Source organism: Mustela nigripes, chromosome 2 (genome assembly GCF_022355385.1).
Source record: "Mustela nigripes isolate SB6536 chromosome 2, MUSNIG.SB6536, whole genome shotgun sequence".
NCBI lineage: Eukaryota > Metazoa > Chordata > Mammalia > Carnivora > Mustelidae > Mustela > Mustela nigripes.
Window position 1 is genome coordinate 173,860,521 of NC_081558.1, and position 19,713 is coordinate 173,880,233.

Below are 19,713 nucleotides of genomic sequence, written 5' to 3' on the forward strand. Positions count from 1 at the left end.
TGTTAAGCTACACAGAATTTCAACTCCTTACAGCAGCAGCAAAAAATAGTCACAAGATACATAAAAGATTTCAGCTCTTACCACTTTCCTCTGGTTTTGTATTGATCTGAGGACCTCAAGAGTTTGAATCCCTTTCCCACCCAGAAGCTTTTGTTCTCTTATTTTTAGATTCTTGCTTGGATACTTTTTGGTAACCACTCAGAGATGATGAAAATTTCCAGCTTAGTTTCTACCTGGTCCTCAAAAAACAGTCAAGCTCTGGGTGGAAGGAGCACTCAGGCTCAGCCCTGTGCTGCGGGCATTGGCAATCCTGAACAAATGAGAATAGCCTTAATGTTGGGAGTCAATTACTGGCTGCAACAGCTTCTTCTGGTTCCAGATATAGTCTCTGTGGCCAAATGAGGTCTAATAGACAGAATTATTCTCTAAATGATCATCTTGGCCACAGATAATCAATAACCATGGCCAGAATGGCTGGGTAAGCTGTTAGGCAAGATCTGAGAAGGGAAGGGTCGGCAACAGAGTTGGGAACCCTCTAGGCAACAATTAAGAACGATTTACATGGTCGTCTATGTTGGAAATTACACATTTGGACATTTTCCCCTCAGAGGCTGCTCTCCAAAAAATCTGGCTTGTGCTGTGGTATCTTAAACATGTACCCGCTCTGTTCTGTGGAAGTCCTGTCTCCTTCTTGTCACCTCCTCAGAGATTCTGGAATGTCCTGAACTTCAGAAAAGAACCACCTGGATCATTCCCTTGTCGACACAACTATGATAATTTCTCCAGAGATGTTAAAAATCATAGCTTATTATTGTTAAAAGGGATAGTAAAAATCACCTAACCCAGTCCTTTTATTATATTTATTGGTCATGAAGCTGAGGCACTTTGAAAATTAAGTGGGCTTTTATTGTTGAATTATAGTCCACATAATGATAGCCAGGGATACTTAATTGGCAGTACAGTGTACCCTAGCTGGTAAGATGGTAATTCAAGAGGCAGGAAAAATAATGGAATTTCTCTTTACATTTATTTATCTCATTCTACTATAAGAAAGATTATTTATAAATGTTTACAAAGAATAACTAATTATGACTTTATGACCACACAAAAATGACTTTGATGAACATATTTGGCACTGTACATAATGTATTCAAAATCAAACCCTTTGCATTTTTTATTCCCTTTTTATGTTCTTTTCCCCCAAAGCAGGGATTATCATGTTATGATACTACGTCTTTCACTTCTGACTTTGTTTACAGTCTATCTTCCTTCTGCTGGAGGGTGAGCTCCATGAAGACTAGACATCACTGGCTACATAGGGAGCTACATGGACTGTAAACCAAACCAAAAAAGAAGCAGTTATTTCCTCCTCTCTTTTCCTTGCCCATGTCTTGTTCTAGAAGGTTATTAGCATGTCCTCTAAGATCACCATCAAATTGTTAGCTATATGATTCTAGGGGAATCATGTCACATTTGTATACCTCAATTTCACAAGTATGTTGGACTTGGGCTGGACTAGATAATCTTTTGGTCCCTTCCAGATATAACATTTCTTATCTGTTCTATTTCTAGTTCCTAGAACAGAGAAGGCACCCAATAAATATTTTTAAATGAACAAATGAATATATTAGTATGGTAGTACTGTACATAATGCGCAAACAAATATATGTCAGCTGTGAATGCCTGAGAACTTTTTATCCGTAAGGGTATATTGTTTGTAGTGTTTGGAGCCTATGAATTGGGCATTTTTTATTTGAAGTCTGCTGGGGGAACTGGTTAAGGACTAAATGGGATACTAATGAAAGATGGCACTTGAAGTGAGGGCTCTTCTGTGCAGTGGAGACTTACTCACTGGGAAAAGGATTTTTTATTCTGGAGATTTGCTTGAGTGGCCTATTTTAGTCATGAGAAAGTAGGATAAGTAGGCAAGCATTATTTTGAGCTTAGAGCAGAGCAGGAACTATGGTGACTGAATGCAGGGCTTCCATTACCATGGATAATGGGTTTTTTAAAAAAAATTAGTTCCATTCAGGATTAAAGGGGCAAATTTCTGCTTCTGATATTCAGTTTTAAGAAGAACTGGACTGGCGATCACAAGTTGCTCCAAACAAGGCCCATGGCAGAAAAGAGCAATGAGGTCCTTCAAATAAAATTCCCTGAAGAATAGTAGACTCTTGGTAGATGACCTGCATCCAAAAGTCTTTAAGTTTTGGGAGTTGAGCCGAGGTCACGGGTTGGGGCACAGTCTATACTTAAGGGCAGATGCACTGCGGGACCTACCCACATGGGCTGTGTTTCGATGATGCTCATTGGAGAGCAATGATTGAACAGTGTGTGTGACCTCAAACTTGCTGCCATGTAGGTTTCTAGACCGGCATTCTCCAGAGTCAACAGGTCCCCATAGACTGAGTAGGACTCAGCTTCAAAAATCACACTGTCTGGCAGGGAGAAACAATCACCATGGTGAGCAAATCCAGTCTTCTCCATTCCTGGTATTAAAACTGTGTTTGTTACTCAGTAAGTCCTTTAGATCCTTGGACAACTTGAGGTTGGGATGGAATAATGAATGAGGTAGGAGGTATGGATGGAATGCCCAAGCAAATGACTGGGAAAAACAGAAACAACAACAGCAACAAAAAGAGATGTGAAAATAGATTTAGTCTGAGTATGTATAGGGGTTTTCTATGATTAAATTGCCTTTTTTTTTTTTTTTTAACTGTGAACATCCAGAAGCACATTAGAGGTGAGCTCCCATTAGCATTGAGGAAGGTAAATGAGTGGACAAAGTCCACAAATTCTGAGATGAGAAAGTGTGAAATTAAAATCTATTTTCAGTTCTAACAGTATACTTATTGGCATTGTCAGGTACTTATATTTCCTGACTACTGTTTTTATCTCTTCGGAGGTCATAGAGATCACATGTGTGTTGACTTTCTTGTTGTATAATATTATTAATCACCAAGGTAATTTTTACAGGTAAAACAGGAACAAAAGAAATTGCATAAAGGGTCATATATCTCAAAAGGATCATATCAAATTTCATACTGATAATACATTGCCTAAAAGTACTTGCTCTTTTTCTTCTAAGTATTATTTAGTTTAAATTAATTTGCTTTTTACAGTGGCGGATTACATTGCCCTCAGGAAGAAATGAAAGGTAAACATTATTTTGTAGGTCAAGACCGTTGCATTAGCACAGTCATGTGTGTAGGAGCAACGTGTGTAGGAGTCTCGAATGTAAGATGTGGATCAGGGATCATGCGACAAAGCCCATCAGCTGGCCCCTGTGACATGCAGTACAGCTCAGAGTGAAAGGTTACTTAGCTTCTTAAACTCAGCCACAGACCCTGAACAACTCTCAGGAAGAGAAGGGCTAATCTGAGTGAGGGCAAAAGACATATTTACTCCTCAGAGTTAACGTGTTTATACTCACAAAATGGCAGTTTAACTATTGATGGCACTTACGTCTTGGTTAGACATTTCCCAATAAGGTCTCTCTCCATAGGACATGACCTCCCACATGACAATGCCATAGCTCCACGCGTCACTTGCTGAGGAGAATTTTCTGTAGGCAATAGCTTCTGGGGCCGTCCACCTTATGGGAATTTTCCCACCCTGGAAAACAAATTGGAAATTTCTCAGCTGACTCACAAGTGTATTAAAAAATGAAATGGCAGTCCAATTAAATAACTTTTGTTAGAAAGATCTAAATACTGCGTGATAGCATTGGCATTTTAAATAAAAATAAGAGAATAAGAATAATGTTAAATGTCACAAATATTTTTTCCTATAATAATTATTCAGTGCTAGCAACTTTAATGGGAAATAAGTCACACTTCAGAAATACTTTATTTCATTCATTGGGGAAATTTATTTTCACTTTAGATTCACACAATTAAACTCACTATCGTGCCATTTGAAGAAAGTTCTGGATTATAGAACATTAAAACTAAATACCATTCAACATTCATTAAACATTGTATTACATGTATAAATAATAATGAGAATAACTTCTAAGTTAATTGAAGATAAATGGTTAAATGCAGAACTGAGACATTCTCTGCGGTTCAATATTTATCAGGACTTTCCCTCTTTCCTTTTTATCTATGATTATATTTACTTTAAATTAAAAAATCCTTTAACATTATACAAGGGCACCTGAGAAGGGTAGTTCTTCTTTGGAACACTTTAGGCCAGATTATATTCTAGTTCCTCAGTGTTCCCTTTCACATTTGAACATATTAAAGAGATGAAATAGCATGAATTTAATCTATATTGGTCAGGTATTAAAGCCCGCTATTGTGTTATACTTATTTTTTTATCAGCATTTATTACACTTTATCTCTCAAAACACTCTATAAATCCTTTTTACTGTAATGACAAGAACAAAACAATTCATCCATTTGATGTACAATCTTTGAAATTTTTGTAGCTCTGAACAGCAAGTCGAGCGGGGAGAGAGCACCGCTGTCGCCACTAGATGGCGGAAGAGAACAACGAGCTGTGCCCGGACAGCATTTTCTGGCTTCGCGTTGTAAGCTTTTGCAGGCAGCGCAGATCTTTAACTGTCAGAAAGCTCCAGGATGGAATTGCCTCATCAATAGCCGCACTTCCACATCATCTCATTACCCACGTCTCCCAAAGTCCGGTGTCAGGGTGAGCGGGGGTGGGAGGCGATAGTGCATTCTCTGTCCCTTGAGGAAGTTGGGTCTGACACCTTTAAAAGGTGAAGCAGTGAAAAAAAAATTTTTTTTTTTTAAAGTAATCTAAGCATTAGATTACTTACTTGAAGAGAAAAGCGTTGCATCCGAAATGGGAATAATTGGGTTCACCAGGCAAATGAGTGCATTAATGGAATCCTCATCTTAAAGACTTTAGGCAAGGGACCTTGAGGATAATACTTTAAATTCATTCCCCTGATTTTACAGGTGAGTGACCGAATACAGGGTTTAGAGATTAGGAGATTCCTCTCCACATTATTAAATACATGTCTACTAACGTTATTATAATAGCATTATGGGGTATTGATATAAAGTTGTAAATACTTCATCGGGGAGGAAAAGCTGGGCCAAACGAACTTTTTTTTTACCCCTGGGCATCTTATAATCATATATCATCGTAATATAATGCGAGGAAACTAGAAGCCTGAAGTCTGGGGTGTTTACGCTTCGTGGCAGTACCACGTTAAGGCCGGGAAATTAAATTTACAAAGTCGGTGCTAGTAGTTTAAGAGGGTGATCGGTAGGGGAAGGGAGTTGCAAGAGGAGGATTCATTTCTAAACCCAGAGTAGAATTGCCAGGTCAAATGCAGGACCCACAGTTAGACTGAATTTCAGGTAAATAACTTCAGGTAAATACTTTTTTTGTTGTTGTTGTCGAAGTATGTCCCATAAAGGAATATATTTTTGTGTGTAAGGACGTCCCACATATTACATGAGACATTTACACTAAAAATCAAAATGCACTGTTTCTCTGAAATTCAAATTCAAATTCAAACTGGGCATCCTATATTTTTATTTACTAAACCAAGCAATCCAATCACAGAACACGAAAAAATAATCCAGAAATGGAAATATTGTAAATGGAAATATTGTAAATGATCCAATACAACGTTAGTGTTCTAAAAAAAACAAACCTGCGTGGTCTATACTTCTTGAGGAGACAAGGACACTCTGACTCGTGTTTGTGTACCAGCCCTCTAGCAGCCTTTGTTTTATGGCCTATTTGTGGCTAAAGCACCTTGGTCCTGTAGCTCTGCATTTTGAAGCCGCTTAAGTCAGGCTCAGGTTTGTTCTAATATGGAAGCCTCAGTTGCAGAGAATAAAGACCAAATTTGTAGTTGACTTCAGAACAGATGTAAGAGCAGCGGTCTTGTTTGACATTTCTGACTCTGGATCTTTCTTTGTCTCTCCAGCAAACAATGCGTAGAAGTGTGAATTGCTAATCTGCTGGGACTGTTCCTTTGCTAAATCTTTGTGATCTCTATTAAGGCAGGCTAAAAAAATACAGTTAAGGGTTATTTTAGGTGCATTCTCTTATAAATGATACCTCATATAAGTGATTCACATATACATTTATACTTCATGTAGGTTGATATCACCTGTAAATAATAACCTTTCCCCTTTCCTAAGATTTTATTTTTTTCCTGTGAGGAGAAGATATTACAGAATATTTGATTAATAGCATTTCTATCTGTTATGGACTGAATTGTGTTTCCTCAAAATTCATATTTTGAAGCCCTAAACCTCAATGTGACTGTACTTGGTGGTAGGGTCTTTCAAGAGGTAATCAAAGTTAAATGAGGTCATAAGGGTGGGCCCTATACCAGTATGGCTACCGTCCTTCTAAGAAGATGAAGAGAGACACCAGAGGTGTGTAGGCATAGGGAAAAGGCCATGTGAGGACCCAGCAAGAGGATGGCCATCTGCAAGCTAAGGAGAGAAATTTCAGGAGAGCCAAACCTGCCCACATTTTGATTTTGGATATCGAGCCTCCAGAACTCTGAAAAGTAAATTTTTATTGCCTGAGCCAGCCAGCCTCTGATATTTTGTTAATGGTAGCCCTAGCCGACTGATAACACCACTCTTATAAAGGAAAAAAGAAAGAAAGAAAGAAAAAATAAAGAAAGAAAGAAAGAAAGATTTTTATCTAGGAGGAGCAACACTGCAAAATGGACAGTACATCTCTATTTCAAATTCTATGCCAAGAGCCATCTTGAAATGGGAAGTGAGAGCTAGAATAAATCTTTTTTTTTTTTTTAAGATTTTATTTATTTATTTGACAGACAGAAATCACAAGTAGTCGGAGAGGCAGGCAGGGAGAGAGGGAGAAGCAGGCTCCCCACTGAGCAGAGAGCCTGATGCGGGGCTCAATCCCAGGACCCTGAGATCATGACCTGAGCTGAAGGTAGAGGCTTTAACCCACTAAGCCACCCAGGCACCCCTAGAATAAATCTTAAAGATGAAAAAATTATCACAGAAGTGCTAAGGTAGGGATTAATTCTAATTTATAAAAATGCATGGTAACATGAACCTGACAGTATGTACGGACTTCAGTAATTCTGAACATGTATGGAATAAAGATAAGGAAGCTTTCAAATCTTGTTTTTTTTTCTAGTGGGAGGGTATAGACTGAGTATATCTAAGTGCAAGATAAGCCTGAAAGGAAGAGGTCCTTGCAATTATGGCACGGTCTCTATCCCCCTTCCTATTTTAGAGGAAACACAGAAGCTTAGCTTTTTTCCTTTTTTTTTTTTTTTAATTGAATGGACCAACAAACATGTGGCTTAATCTCAGCTACTTATTTTTGCCCATGATCTTGAATCATAGACAGAGGTAATGCACTAAATTACTTTTTTCTCAAAGCATTAACCACCAGATGTTTGTTTCAGGTTTCAGGAATGAACAAATAGTACTTTAGATTTGAAATCACAATCATTGGAACATTACATGTTGCTTTACCATATGTTTATGAAGGGAAAAAAAAGTTACCAATGATGCTAATCAAAATGACTGAATGTAACTCTAAAGTTTTCTCCAGTTGCTGGCACTTCCCTTATGCCAAGAGCTTAATCACTGAGGGAACAAAGGAGAAACAGGAAGTAAGCAAACTGGGTCTGGATCTGGATGGCTACTGAGAAGATTTTTCCTGTTTTTTAAGTCCTATGCAGAGCTTGCTGTCTAAAATGGGGTCACAGCAGGAAAAGCGCTGAAGAAACAACTAGGAGCCTTGTATTATACCTGTACACCCTCTATCTTGTATTATGGTTGTATTTAACATCTGAGGTTTAGAACCTGATCCTCTAATCTTCAGCGGAGGAGACAATCAATGGAAATATAGTAAGGTTACAAAGGCTTAGTTCTGAAACCAAATAGAAACCTTCCACTAAGAAACAAGAACACTTAAATCTCTCTCCATTTCTCACGCATTGGGTTTGATGGTTATCTTAAAGGCAAATGGTTCGAATAGACAGCAATCTGCCTTTTTCTTTTTCTTTTTTCCTTGATCTGCCTCTGTGGTACCCAAACTTCAAGGAATATAAGAATTACACTACAGAAAACATATATACTATGCTTAAAGATTAATTTAAGAAATTTTTAATGGCAATTCTAACTAAATATTTTTCTTTATGAGATGAAAGTCTTCTACAATCTATTGTGTGACTTCAGGCAAATCTTAACTCTGAGTTATATTTCAGATCTGGAAAATGAAGGGATTTGAATTGATGATCATAGGGAAGTTCTATTTTTAATTTCTTGATCATCATAAAATAATAAACTCTAGTGGGTTTTAATATGTGCCTGCAGTTTCTTGGCTCCCATTAAACTGAGTAGATGGGCCATCTGAGTTTTTTCCTAGTCCATGTAGACAGATAGCCTGATGACAGACGGTAGTGGAGATAAGCACACTCATGTTTCACATCCCAGACAAGTCATTAATGGTCACAGGGATCATCCTGAGTAGTAAGGAAGGGTAAAAAATAACGTAATCACTTTTAGTTTAAGAAGGCAGGGGTATGAAAATACATATTAGAAAGGCACGAAACCTGGATATTGACTTTTCCCCCTTTTTGCTTTTTACTCTTAATGGGTTAAAATACACTTAATGAGCAACCACTGGTTATTTGGAAAACTCATTATACGGACACTTATTGAGGTCAGATGAAAGGCATTAATTTGTTTGCTGAAAGGTCATTTTACATGAAAAGTTCTTGTCAGTGGGGATTACCTGTGGCAGTGGTGGTCTGGTTTGGGAAGCTATGGTGGAGGAATTAGCATTCTGAGGACTTCCACCTTAATTCAGTATGGTGTCCTAGGAAGTCAGAGCAAATCACTCTCTCACATGCTAGTTATACAGACAACCCAACCCTCACAGGGGGGTTATTTTTTCTCTTGAGAATTACTCATCTTGAGAGGTAAGTCCATCTCTGAGCATCTCTTTCTAGTTTGTATTCCCAACTCAACCCATCGTAATATCATTATGTACAACTACATTATATTGTGTAAGTCTTTTTAAAAATATATCCCCATTCCCTCTCTGAGGGATGTGTACTTCCCTCCTTCATTGAAGTTTCCTGATCTAGGACAACTTTGGTACTGTGTGAAGTTTTATCCTTTTCTGAAATAGGAGGATAATATCTGTCCTTTGAAGAAAGATGGAGGACTAGGATGGAACAAATTCATCTGTAGTCACAAAGGATAAATCTTCTTATAGATTTCTAGATAACATTTATTAAGTGGATTAAATGAGATAATATACATGAAGTCCCTCTTAGCTGCCAACATATGGTAGGCATTCTGGAAATGTTACTTGTCTCTTTAATTTATGCACTTAACATATCTCATATTTTTTGGACCTGCTTGGTGACTCCAGCCCATATCAGCATACCAGTTTTCTTATCTGGAGTCACTAGCCTACCCCTTAGAGTGTCAGGCTCAAGATAGTCTCCTCACACAAGAGCTTTTAGGAGCCAGAGGCAACAAATCAATCGTTGGTAGACAAGCTCTGACTCAGTTCTTATAATTTAGACTTGTCTTGTCCAGTTTGAGGAAATCTATTTTGGTTCAGTGCGTTCTGTTCTATGCCTAGCTTCCTGCCAGTGCACCACCAGCGCCCTTCTGAGACTGAAGATATATCTTATTCATCTCATTCTTTCATGGGTATAATTCTGTCATCAAAGAACATTATCTATGGCTAAATGTTGGCAGCCAGATTTCTGCCTACAGCTGGATCTGCCTGATAATGATTCTCAAAGGATTTCTTGCCTTTTCCCGAGTGTTTCTCTTCTCTTTGTGGGGTTTGATACAGGGGGTAAATTACAAACCTTCTCTCCTCATGAGTGCCCCTAGAAAAACACACACACAGACACACACCATGCTGCATCAGGAACATATGATTCTAGATGCCAGGTTGAGACACTCGTGCTGTAAGCAGAAGACCCTTCTTGCATAGTATTTTAAAAATATAAGTCATTGGTTCTTAATAACCAATTTTTTATAGGAAGATAAGTGCTTTAAAAATTTGTAGTAAATAGCGTTGTTTTAGGCCACAAATATGAAACAGCCATTTTAATACCTTTATCTAAGACAAAGATTTCCTAACAGTTGTTTCATGTGCGGGGCTTTCACTCCCTGTGCCAAGGACCTTTGTGTGGGTGTTCACTGAGGTCTTAGGGTCTTGGATTTTACTGAATCCAGAGCTAACCAACTGTTTAGCTTTGAGCTGAAATGGACATACAATTGGATTTTCCATGGCTAAGTTTTTTTTCTTCCCCCTAGAGTCTCTAAATGCCTTTAAACAGAGCCCCACCACTCCGCCATCTCACTGAATCTTCTTCAGACACACTTGCCCTATTTCCATTATCTTCCTGGCCACTGTAGGCAGTGCTGTCTCACCTCCCCAACTCAAACTTCAATGCAACCTCCTTTTCTGATTATGAAATGAACAATGAACTACTTTTGAAATTTATTTAGACCACGTTTTTCATAAAGAATAGGACCAAATGAGAAACGATTTCAAATAAACAGGAATAGCTATGTCGCCAGTTTTGTTTTCTACTCTCTAAAAACATCCCTAACTACGGAAGGAAAGACTTTCTCATTCTCCTCTCCTCACATGATCTACCTGGAACTATACTACATTTTTATTCATTGTCTAAATGCATAAACAGCTCAGTGAATGCTAATTTTTTTTTGTTCCCGTAATAAAACAGTGCTTATCGTGCTATTCAAAGCCTCGAGAATTAGAATCCTTTTCATCTGCTTCCTCCTAAATTGCTCCTGAAAATAATTCATTGCCACCTATTTCTCAGTACTTACTCTCTTTCGATGAGAACATAGGTGCTACATCATTAAGTGAATAACACTGTTCTGGGGGACATCTGTTAAATTAGATTTTCTATGCCATCCTATAAGGCAGATAAAGTAGGACAAAATGTTACTGTAATGTGCTAGAATTAAACATATACATTATTATGAGGATTGCCATTGTGTCTGAGTATAGATGACTTAAATACCACTGACACTAGAGGTAGTTTTTTTCAAGACAACCTATCATTCATTATGGTTTTGTGAATATACTGTATGGTAAGGTCTGAAGGGGATAGTGGATATTAATAGAGTGAAAAATCCTATTCCTCCCTTCCTGGACAGTAGCATGCTACCCTTCATCTTTTCTCGCCTATCCATCTCTCTTATTTTTTCTTTTGAATCTAGCTATACAGAAGACTGGCTACTACTCTGTTCCCTCTGCAGTGTATTTTAACAAAATTTTCTTAAGCTTCTCGTCTATACTACTTATGGCAAAGACGTATGGATATTAATGCAGAAGTACTAGTTCTAAAAAATGTACCACATAAATCATTAAGGAGAGTAAAAGATTATTTGGGCCATTAATACTGAGATACTTAATACATTAAATGCTAATTAATATGTAAAATAATACAGTTCTTCATGTATATAACACCAGTATCTATAAAGAATTTTTATCTGAATGGCCTCAAATTGATGTATACCACTAAAGAGTCAATACTTTGCTTTCTTACCAAGTTGCCCTATAAGAATAATACTAATAACAGGCAGTGATTAATACTTATGCCACTGGGGCTCCTGGGTGGCTTAGTCATTAAGTCTCTGCCTTTGGCTCAGGTCATGATCCCAGGGTCCTAGGGTACAGCTCCCACACTGGCCTCCTTGCTCCGCCAGAAGGCTGTTCTCCCTCTCCTACTCCCCTCTACTTGTGTTCCCTCTCTTGTGGTGTCCCTCTCTGTCAAAAAAATAAGTAAAATTAAAAAAAAAAAAACAAACTTATGCTTTCTATCTACCTCCATAATCTGATACTATGCATTTGGGAAAAAATTCAGATCCCAAATTTTAGAAAAAGGGACTACATAAAATGAGGTATATCTATTTTTATACTAGCATTACTTACACTCTTGTTTGAAAACAAATATTCAAAGAGGATGGAGAAAGTGTAGAAGGCCCTAGGGCATACACAGTGGTGATTCTCATAAACTCCTTTAGAAGGAGAATGTACAATATAGTGAGAGAAAGTGACTTTGGAGCCAAATGTGTGTCTTCTAAACCCTCTCCCCGCCACCCACTAATTTGTTGTGTGGTGTTGGACAAGTTACAGAGTCTCTGAAGATTGAGGGTGTTGGACCATGTGATTTTGTAGCTCTTGTGAAGTTTTAATATCCCATGATTTGTTAATATGTGAATACCTTAGTGAGTTAAAACAGAAGGGACAACCTCCACTTCTGTCTAAGGAAACATAGACAAAAAGGGTTAGTTCTGTGCTCGGTGGCTTCCTGCATCATCTTTATGCCCACAAGCGGCTTATCCATTAAATCTGACTCTTGTGACAGGCCCACACTTTGAACAGATTTGAGAAACAGGTCTTCTCTTGCCACTGTCTCATCAAATGTTGTGATACATCAGTTCAGGGCAGCCCTGTGACCTCAAATTGCCCATTGTCAAAAAGGTTAGCTCTGAGCATAAACCAAAGAGGGGAGACAAGGTGACATAATGACATCTTTAGAGGCAGTCTATTTGGGACCAGATACTTAACAGAGGAGAGGGCACAATCTTCTGAATGACTGAGGAAGCTTTACTCCATGGAAAGGTTGGGGCTGAGGGGCTCACACCCAAAGATGGGTAAGAACTTGAGAAAAGGAAGTACCTGGACCTGGAAATACCAAAAATGTTTATACAGATAAATCTATTTAGAAACTAGACTTTGGCTGAAACAATTATTAAAATGCTATTATTTTGAGTAAGTTTTAAATTTGTGATGAACTGATTACAATATGGAGGACAGTTGTCTTACGTCCTTAGCATCTTAGTTGATGAAATTTAAACAGTCAAACCTTCATCCATTATTCCAACATGGAATGATTCCATTGTTCCAACGTGGAATGCTGTCTTGTTAGTGTTTTCCTTAGCTTCTATTTTGTTCATCACTAAAGTGATTGTTCCTCTTATGCCTGCCTGTAACACCCACTGTCTGCCTCGCTCATTTGGTACTTAGCATCAGGTACCTTCTGTGTACTATGTATGATCTGGATTTTTAAATTGTACTGTCTTTCCAGAAAGGTTATAACAATCTTGGAGGGTCTTTTATTCTTCTTTATAATCTACTTTATGGTATTTAGCATGGTGCTATGATTATGATAGAATTTAATGAGTATTTGCTGAGGGGACAACAGGATGAGATGAATTAGGGAAATGATGTGACATGAAAAGCACAGTCTCAGAACCATACTGTATAAGGGGAATTCAAATTTCACTTTTTAGCTCCTTCTTAGTCATTATTTTGAACTTGCTTAATGGTAAGGAAAAGATGAAAGGGCAATTTCCCAATCTGAATTTTCAGTTTATAAAGGGCCTCACTCAGAGAGGACTGAAGGTCAGTGGTGGCTTTCATTTACTCATTCATTCATTTTCTTGTTCTTTTTTTGGTCAAAAAAGTTTTGTTTTTTTTTTTAACAAATCTCACATGCCAGGCTTTTGAGTCACAGAGACATCCTCCTTGTCCTCAGTGAGATCATGTTACAGTAGGAGAGACTTCGATGTAAACAAATAATGGCAGCACAAAGGGTCAGGGCTCTAACAGAAGTCTGTACTAGATTCATTTGACCAAAAAAAAAAGGAGGATCAGCTGCTGGGACGACTATGGGAAGAAGCAAAAAGGTGAAATAACAGAGGTAAGTTTTGGGAAGAATTTAAAATAACTAGGAGTTTGACTAGTAAGACAAAGAGGCCAGGGCATCTCTTCAGAAGGAACAGAGTTGAAAGGCACAGGATTTTATGATTTCGGATGCATCCCTATTTCTCTATGCAAAATTATATACACTTTGATTTGATTGATTTTTGTTTTGTTTTCACTCTAATTTTGTTGTGGCTCAAAGCTCTGAATCACATGGTAAAAAGTGCAAATAAGTTCTTTTAATTTTGTAAGTATAGGTGATGATGGGGGTCCTCAACCTCTATTTTGACTTGTATATTGAATGTCTAATAAAAAAATTAAATTACTTTTATTTCTTGCAGAATCACCTGCAGTAAGTATGTGCAATCATGCATCATACCAAGCAGATTGAAAGGTCTACTGTTTTATAGCAGATTTTCCCAGTGAATACATTTTGGAGAAGCAATACTTATAAAATAAGCTTTCAGCTTATTTTGTTCAGGCTTCAGTATATCACTTGGGTTTTGAAGCCTAATTCATTGTGGACAGCAGATGGCTCTGGAGGACATATCTGGAATGCTGAATGACAGAATCTGGAGGTACTTGGCTGCAAGTAGCATGAAAAAAGGCATGATCTCTATCATCTTCAAATATCACAAGCCAGTGGCAAAGTTTTAAATAACAGAGGGCCCATAGTCTCTCATGGTTCACCTCCCCTTCCAATTTCCCCCAACTCCCTTCTCCTCTCTAACTCCCCATGTCCTCCATGCTATTTGTTATGCTCCACAAATAAGTGAAACCATATGATAATTGACTCTCTCTGTTTGACTTCTTTCACTCAGCATAATCTCCTCCAGTCCCGTCCATGTTGCTACGAAGGTCCTTTCTGATGGAGGCATAATACTCCATAGTGTATATGGACTCTGAAAAACAATCTGAGGGGTTTTAAGTGGTGGGGGGGTGGGAGGTTGGGGGAACCAGGTGATGGGTATTAGAGAAGGCACGGATTGCATGGAGCACTGGGTGTGGTACAAAAACAATGAATACTGATATGCTGAAAATAAATAAAAAATAAATTTAAAAAAAAATAACAGAGGGCCTATCTAGTTGTGGAGTGGGGCTTTTTAAGAGATCAACCTGCATTTCTATGAGTCCCATTTTTACCTTAAATGTGTCCTGGCCCTTTCTTACATCCTCTGTGCATTCTTCTCAACCTGTTCTCTTCCCTTTGTTCTCTACCGTCCTGTTTTCTTTTACTCTGTTCTTGCTAGTAAGTGTTTACTGTATGTGCAGAAGACAAGTTCCCTGAGGCAGGGATTTTGTGTGCTTGGTTCTTTGCTGTTTTCTCAGGGCTTAGAAATGAGTCTGAGCATTATAGATACTCCATTAATATTAACTGTAGGAACGTTGGTGCTGTAGCATAAGATCATGATAGTACTTATCATCTAATGGATGATAATGACACATAATAAATGATGCTGTGAAATCTGATAGGTGCCAAGGTAGGGGAGAGTCAGGGAAGGCTCCCAACAGAAAATGATGTCTAGTCTTGGACCTTATGGAAGATGGGAGTTACACAAATAAGAGGTGTGAGAAAGGAGGAGATAGGGTTGGGGGTAGGGAAGACTGACCTAGGTAGAGAGAACAGGTATGAAAGAGAGAACACAACAGATTTAGAAATATTGACAGAAGTTGTAACTGACTAGAATGGGAGACAGGGGAGTGGGGAGAGACAGAGGCTAGAGAAGCAAGCAGGGCACGCAATCATGAAGGGCTTCCTAATACACTTAAAGAATTTGGACCTTTTCTCATGGCAATGGAAAATCACTGAAGGGTTTCAAGCAATGGGGTAATAAAACCAGGGGTTTTGCTATCGTTTTAGATCATCTTGGCCGCATTGTGGATTGCTGTTGGGGCAAATAGAGGGAAGAAAAGAAGCAGCAAAATCTTGCCACATCTAGGGAGTTAGTAATATTATCTAATAATTCTGTAATAGTCACATATAGTACCACATTTTTTTTTAAGTTTGGAGTAGTTTTATTTTCATATATACAAAAGGGCATATTAATTCATATTATTTATTTACCACATTTTTATACATTAAAAGCATTTATTTCAATTCCTCTGATTAGATATTTGCCATATTCCAGAGGAGAATGGGACGACATTTACTCTGCTTAACATATCTAAAATGGAAAGTTCAAATCAATCATGTAAACAAAGTTAAAGGAGGAATATTCAAAAACTAATTTTGGAAATTCTCTTCTCAAGGACTATCATCCACTATGGAAGCATCATTTACATATACTTTACACGAATGTATTAGAACAAATCCTCTAAGGATGGACTAATTAGACTATAAAGATTTCTTATATTTAAAATTAATAATGCAACATTTAAAAAACAATTTATCTTCTTCATTTAATCCACAATAATTTTGTGATTTGTTCCATATTAAATTTATAGCTTGAGTAGTTTACCTGAAGGGGAAGAAGGACAGTGTTCAACTCCCCCCGCCCCCTTTCTTGCTTTCTCATATCTATGTGTAGTGGGCTGAAGAAAGAACATTCACTCAGAAAGGTTGTTTTTCACTGTTGTCACTTATGAAATTCGATAGGATCAATTTTTAGTTGTTTTTTTCTCCCCTCTGAAAACAGATTTGCTCAGGGAAAAGGACTTCATATGGGCTCAATGTTATACTCCAGAGAATTCAACCCTGTTGAAGCAATTCAAGGCAACAATAACAACCGTTCTGCTTGCCATAGCTTCCTCCAGTATTTAAGCACACAAGAGGAGAATTAATTTAATTGTGTTTTGGACAGGGTGCTTTTCATCTATACCTTGAGCGTGGTATTTACATTTTATTTTGTTTTTTAGTTTTTTAGTTCACTGGTGATTTTAAAGCCAGCATTGGCTGGAAAGCTTTATGTGATGTGCAAGTTGCTACGTGTTCAGTTCTGCTTGTCATATTATTGCTCTAAGTAAAACGTCTTTCACAGCATTAAACTTGTACTCGTATCTTTCTGGTAAACAAAACTGAACTTAAAGCAGAGCTCAGAGAATTCAGGAAGAAAAAAAATATCTGCTTATAGAAAAATACCTGAGATCTTAAACCCCATAATACTACTTAACAAATAACATTCTAATTTGCAGGAAAGCGCCTTTCATTTGAGGATGGCTCTGCTCCTAGTTTTCATTTGAAACATGAGTTTGGTCCTCTCCAATTAGTTGTGGGTAGACCTTGGCTAGCAGTCCACAACCAGAACCACTGGGCCCAGTTTTACATTATTGACAGGCTCTTCCCAAACGGCTTTTTTCTGGAATCTGGAGGAAGTTTCATGTCAGCGTGGTAGTGCATTAGCGTGGCTGTCAGCAATGCTTCCCCAGGGCTCGCTACTTTCTGCCTGACTTCAGCCAGGGCTGTCAATCTTCCACTTTCATGAACCCTAATATGATCACACCCTCCCTCTCCTGTAGCTCTTATCAAGAAAAGATCAACTTTCCTAATTTAAGGAAAAAGAGACACATTGAGTAAGGTAGGTGCTCATGTGGTTGATGATAACTTGTGATAATAGCCTAACTGTATTTAGCCTGGATTTCTGTATTTAGGATTTTTGTTTGTTTGAAGAGAAAATCCTAGACACTTCTGTTAAATGACGGAGTTCACTATGGAACCTGTAAAATAATGTAATTATTTTATATTATTTATATAATATTTATATATTGTAATTATTTTACATTATTTTAATCAACTCCATGGAGTTGAAGCCAGAATGACTTGCATGCTACCTCCTAAAAGTATCACCAGTGGGATGAAAATGATAAGGAAAATAGTGACTAACTTGAGGTCTCCATCCTAGGTTGGAAAAATGCTGAAAAATCCCTGATCATTATTAGGCCTATAATAAGAATTATATTGCATTTATATTAAATGCTAAAAGCCTACTTCCAAAAGTTTCTCTCTTTCCGTGCGCTTATAAATCAGGATTCTTATGGTTTAAATTTTTGCTGAAACATGCTGCAAGTTGGAAGCATCATATTTCTAAGAAAATTCAAAACTCCACACTTTTATCCCTTTCCTAAATGCTCATCTATTTTGACCCGATGCTTAGTTTCCAAAAGTATTACGGAATTTCAACATTGCATCCATCTTCTTTCTAAAACTTTTTCATGTTGTCCAATGGGAACTTCTAGTAACTAATAAAAAAATTCTCATTAGTATTTCCCTTGTACCAAATCACTTCAGCAGTAAAGGAGAAAAAGTTCTTCCTCTATTCTAATGCATTGATCTTCACAAAGGTTGAAAGATAATAAAATATCTGATAAAAATGCATAGCTTTGACCCTTAAAAATCTGTGTAAGTGAAAGGGGAGTGAATATTTCTGAATGCTAAAATCTGTACTACAATCATATTTTCTTGGCAGCCTGATTTAAAGAGCTCTATGTGACAGTCAAGTTATACTAGCCTTGACAGTACAACTGGGTGAAAAAGATTCAGATCTGTTTTTATATTTAATTGGAGTGTCAGGGTCAGGCTGTCAGAGCAGGATACTTTTGCCAGTTGTCAGAGGGCTACCTTTGAGAGCACTAAATTAGAAATGCAGATACCTGACATTATTTTCAACTTGGCACCCAATTTATAAATTTGGGGAAATAGCTAGGTACCTCTGTACATTATTTCTATCACCAGTGGTTTAAGGAATTGATTGCATTAGCTGGATGGGGGATGGAAAGGAGGAATACAGGTGAATCCGAAAGCCAGATAAGTATGAATTATACTGCACAACAGTCTAGAAAGTAGGTAACCATTATTGGATAAATTCAAATAGTAATATTAAATGATAATGAACATTACACATATGTATACTTATATGTACATGTACAGATGTATTCCATGATCATGAGAAACATGTTCAGGTAGAGATATGTTAAAGCAGACTATTGAAATCAACAAATTGCCGAATGTTTGTATATGTTGCTAGTCTGAAATATGTATTAAATATCAGATGTAAGTGCTCAGTAAATGTTTGATGAAAGAATCTGGTTAACTGTTAGTGTACTCTAATTCTGGAAACTGGCCTGGGCATTTAATCTGACTCCCTACCCTCCACAGTCCTCTCATCTCCCTAAGAAGGAATACCCAGTCATCACTGGTGTACTAAGCTCTTTCTTAGGCCCAGGGCTGCTGTTACTCCTAGATGGGAAGCCCCTAACGCTGTAAGACTCAAAATTGAATTAGCTTTGTGGGTATCCTTGTCCATTAGCTCTTGCTTGGTTATTTGAGCTCAATCCCTGTCTACTTTGCATATGTAGATATTTGTCTTCCCGCATCTAGTTTATAGGTTTCAGCAGAATAAAGTGATACTGGTTTTCGATTCTAAAATTTATAAGCTATGCCTAGCACAGATTGTTTGTCTTCTTGGACTGCCACTCAGTATCCGCTGCCAGATGCTCCAGATACCATGTTTTGCCTACCAGCAGGGAAACCCTTCTTTAACCTCTGATACCACCCACCTGCTTCCTGGTCTTTGGCATGTGACTAGCCTGTGTAAGGTTTCCTAATATTCTGCTCTTCTTCCTGCTTTATTAGGCATGTCCTGGTCTACCACTGATAGAATGCTGGCTCTGAATACCCACATCTTTTCAGAATTATATTTCTAAAAATCCAGTGGTTGTGGTTGGATTATAATACACAGTATTGACTATTTTGTGATATCGAAGGAAATTATATATATGTTCAATATACATATGTATGTATATATGTGTATTATATGTGTGTATGTGTGTACTTCTTTTTCCTTGATAGCCTACACCCTAGGTGTTGCCATACCTTAAAAAATGAAATGGCTCTTTCTTAGTGGCCTTGACTTTCGATTCGGTTTGTCTAAGCTAAAGCTGATTTCCTAAAAGTCACACAAATGTTAAGGAACATGTCCGTTTCTATTAGTGTCCTCTGCCTCTTGGAACATGCTGCCATCCCTGAGGGCTGACTGGGCCCTTGCCTTGGGAATACCAAGTTTACCTCCACTC

The 19,713-nt window shown here is 37.8% G+C and overlaps 1 protein-coding gene across 2 annotated transcripts in view; it reads right to left on the bottom strand.

Moving 5' to 3' along the window:
- Positions 1–19,713, bottom strand: part of EPHA6 (EPH receptor A6) — an 876,957-nt gene that overhangs the window by 26,329 nt on the left and 830,915 nt on the right. For both annotated transcript variants that reach the window (XM_059392124.1, XM_059392125.1), the window contains one exon: positions 3,466–3,615. In XM_059392124.1, the coding sequence (XP_059248107.1) occupies positions 3,466–3,615 (150 nt within the window). The remainder of the gene's footprint in view (positions 1–3,465; positions 3,616–19,713) is intronic.